The following is a 3741-nucleotide window of genomic DNA, read 5'->3' as shown; positions in this document are numbered from 1 at the left end:
GCCCCCTGGCCCCCTACGGCCATGGGCTGCGGCCCACCGTGCACCCGGACGGCGGCCGGGGCCGGACCCATGGCAAGAGGAAGAGCTGGAACTTCATCCACGAGAAGATGAGCTACGACACCTTCTTCACCATGAAGCGGCTGATCGAGCGTTCACGCAGTGTGGGTGAGGTGCTTCGCTGGGTCACGCAGAACCCGGGCAAGGTGTCGGCTAGTCACTACCCCATAGCGCTTCACAAGCTGGGGCAGCTCCTGCAGCAGCAACCAGGGCCGCCCATGGGGGCTGGGGACGGCCGTGGGCCCGCGGGGCAGGTGCTGGAGCAGCCCGAGTTCCACGTGCTCTGCCAGGCCATCGTCAGCGGCTGCGCCAAGTTCGACAACTTCAGCATCGTCAACTGCCTGTACGCAGCGGCCGCGCTGGGTGAGCCACCCCCAGGGGTCTCGGACGGGCGGGAGCACAGCGCTGCAACAGGGGCCAGGGCCCGGGTCTGGGGGGATTTATGTGGTGGTGGATTTGTAGCAGATGGAGCTATGACCCTTGGGGGCTCTGGTCAGGGGGCAGGAGGGCTCGGGGAGCTCAGCTCAGCAGGGATGCTCTGCTCCTCCGGGGCAGGAGGGCTGAGTATCCCTGGCTGACCACAAGGTCAGTGCTGGAGCCAAGGGGAGTCACGGTGCTGGGCAGCCCTGCCTGGAAGGATGTGTATCAGCCACTTCTGGAGCTGAGTTCCAAGCCCTGAAAACCAGGAAACACCTGAGCACTGATGGGGGAGACCATGGGTTTGGCTGAACTCTTGGAGGGGACAAGCCCCATGTCACCAGGTGTTGCTATGTGGGAGAGAGGGTTTGAGGTATTTGGGTTCCTGTGCAGCTTCCTTGGGGTGCTACTGAGCTGGGGAGGCCCCGTCCTGAGGGGCTGTGTCCCAGGGGAGGCTGCATCCCGGAGGCTCCTCCTTCTGTGGGCTGAGGTGACCCTACAAGTTCTTCTGCTTCGAGGAAGGGGATGGGGTCTACATCCAAAGAGGGGTGGATAGCAGGGCAGTAGGGGGAATCTTTCCCTCTCCCCCACGCAGGTGAGGCCCTACCTGCAGTGCTGCTTCCAGCTCTGAAGCCCAGCAGCAGAAAGACATGGAGCGAGTCCAGGGGAGGCCATGGAGATGCTCCAAGGGCTGGAGCTCCTCTACTCTGGAGAGGGACTTTGGACAGGGTCCTGGAGGGACAAGACTGGGGGAATGGTCTCCCACTGCCAGGTGGCAGGGTTAGATGGGATATTGGGAAGGAATTCTTCCCTGAGAGGGTGGTGAGGCTCTGGCACAGGATGCCCAGAGAAGCTGTGGCTGCCCTGTCCCTAGAAGTGTCCAAGGCCAGGCTGGACAGGGTTTGGAGCAATCTGGGATAGTGGAAGGTGTCCCTGGTCATGGCAGGAGGTTGGAACTGGGTGATCTTTAAGGTCCCTTCCCACCCAAACAATTCCAGGATTCCACAATCCGGCGGGTGCCTGCCCTCCTGCCCGTGGCTCCCCCCATCCTGTTCTCCTTCCCGTTCCCCACGGCCTTCCTGGGCCAGGGCTCGGTGGAACCGCCCGGCCACTGTTGACGCAGTAACTCGAGCCCCTGCCGGGGGTGGGGGGGCCGGTTCTGCCCGTCGGCCCCAGGCCTGCGGCGCCGGGTGTTTGTTGACACTGAGCCGGAGCTGCCGGCGCTGCTGCCCTCGCCAGGCTCCCCATGCTGGGCCCCCCACAGCTCTGCTGTGCCCCCCACTTTGTTCTGCCCCCTTGTCCCTCATTAACACAAACTCCAGCTTTCTTTTGAGGCCTTTTTATGGAACAAAGCAGCTGCTCAGACCAAATCTGCACGTTCCCCCTCCTGAGTTCTGATTAACAATAACCCACAGTGACTTGCCCTGCGCTGCCCCTCGGCCTGTGCCTGCCCAAATCCTAGGGCGATGGGAAGCTCCAGGCCCCCCAACGCTCTTTGCCTCTGCTGAGGAGATCCCTCCTGACAACCAAGGCACTGAGCCTGTGCCCAGGCCTGGATAACACGTCCTGAGCTGCAGGGAAGTGTTTCCCTGGGAGCCAGGTTGCACAAGCTAAAGCTGAACTGGGAAATGGGAGAAGGTCAAAAAAGCCAAAGGATTAGTCTGTGATGGAACAAACAGGGTTTAGTTTGGTCACATGGGATGTCACAGTTGTTTTCCAACCACAACTTTTTTTTACGAACTTTTTGAGGTGAGTTTTTTGGGTGCTCAGACTCCCTGGAAGTGTTCCAGGCCAGGTTGGACAGGTCTTGGAGCAACCTGGTCTAGTGGAAGTGTCCTTGCCCATGGCAGAGGGATGGAACTGGATGGGATTTAAGGTTCCTTCCAATCCAAAACAGTCTGGGATTTTGGGATTCTATGAATTATTTATCTTTGGGATGTTTGAGAGTTAGGAAAAGAACCTTGCTATTGTGGGTGAGCTGCAGGGCTCCCATTCCAGTGGGATGGGTGGGAATGACTCCGCAGTTCCATGCAGTGTTTTCCATGGGTGCAGATGCGCTGATGTTCTGCCAGTGCTTCCCCTTCCCCTTCTCGTTTGGTCACTGATCCAGCACATCCGTGCAGTCACAGCAGTGGGTTCCTGCCCAAGCTCCAGAGGTGGCTGTGCCATGCAGCTGAGCCATGCCCAGGATCTGAGCCGTGCCTGTGCCCGTCCCCCCTGCAGGGCTGCCCGGGGAGTCACCCCTCGTGCGGGTGCTGGAGGACGAGTCCCGCAGCCGCCTGGGCCGCTTCAACCAGAAGGACGTGTCGATGGTGTTCAGCAGCGTGATGCGGCTGCACCCCTCCAGCCCCCACCCGCTGGTCGAGTCCTGCCTCAGCAGCCTGGAGCGGCACCTGGAGAAGGAGCGGCACCCCCAGACCCTCTTCCTGCTGCTCTCCTACTACCGGCTGCGGGCGCAGGCGCTGCAGGGCCACGCGGCCTCTGACCAGCAGCTCATCAACAACCGCAAGATCCTGCGGCTGGTGCGGCACACGCTGGGCCAGGTGAGCGCCATGCGGGAGCACGAGCTGGCGCTGCTGGACGAGATGCTGGCCCTGTGTGCCCAGGAGGCCAACAACAAGGCCCTGGAGGCCATCTTCAGCTCCCAGCTCTTCTACGAGAACCGGCAGGAGCGCTTCATTCGCAGCATGGCAGGTGAGGGGTGCCCAGGTGGGGTCCCAGCATTGCCACCCACATGGGGGGTGCAGAGCTCTGGTCGGGCAGAGGACATGGGGGCCCCTGGCCAGGTGGGGGGCAACCTCGCAGACGCCTTCCCTGGCCCTGGGGATGTTTGGGTGGTGACAGCCCCAGCTGGGGCCCTGCTGAGCCACGGAACTGGAGCAGAAGGAGCCCTGTGTTGTGGCCACCCTTGTCACTGACTGCCCAGCCCTCTAACAGGCTGGGAGCCCCCCCTTCCTCCAGGGACTGTTTTCCCACAGTGCCTCCAGGCTGGGCACAGTGGAGTTCTGGTGGGGTTTTACAGAAGGCCCCACCTGTGCACATTCCAGCTGTGCCTTCTGGCTGTGCATGACAGGAATCTGCCAGAGCCTCTCACCTGAGGGTTTTTAGGAACTGCCTGGCTTTTGAGGTTTTTAGGACTGGCGCTACTGTCCGGTCCTGTCCTCCCACCTGCCCGAGCTATGGTAGCCGCCGAGGCCCTGCGGCGGGGACAGAGCTGGCCCCTGTGACGGCCTCCCCACTGTGTTGGCTCGGTAGAGTGGCTGCCCC

General features: G+C 61.7%; 1 protein-coding gene across 1 annotated transcript in view; it reads left to right on the top strand.

Annotated features, from left to right (window-relative positions):
• Positions 1-7: 7 nt before the first annotated feature.
• The window catches only part of FASTK (Fas activated serine/threonine kinase), a 9270-nt gene continuing 5536 nt past the window's right edge, over positions 8-3741 (top strand). Inside the window, exons 1-3 of the mRNA XM_017736312.1 lie at positions 8-420; positions 2698-3168; positions 3730-3740. Coding sequence (XP_017591801.1) covers positions 108-420; positions 2698-3168; positions 3730-3740 — 795 coding nt within the window. The 5' untranslated portion in view covers positions 8-107. The remainder of the gene's footprint in view (positions 421-2697; positions 3169-3729; position 3741) is intronic.

This window comes from Corvus brachyrhynchos, unplaced genomic scaffold, assembly GCF_000691975.1.
Source record: "Corvus brachyrhynchos isolate BGI_N302 unplaced genomic scaffold, ASM69197v1 scaffold706, whole genome shotgun sequence".
Classification (NCBI taxonomy): Eukaryota; Metazoa; Chordata; class Aves; order Passeriformes; family Corvidae; genus Corvus; species Corvus brachyrhynchos.
The sequence above is the reverse complement of the archived record's forward strand: the minus strand, read 5'-3'. Positions and strand labels throughout refer to the sequence as shown.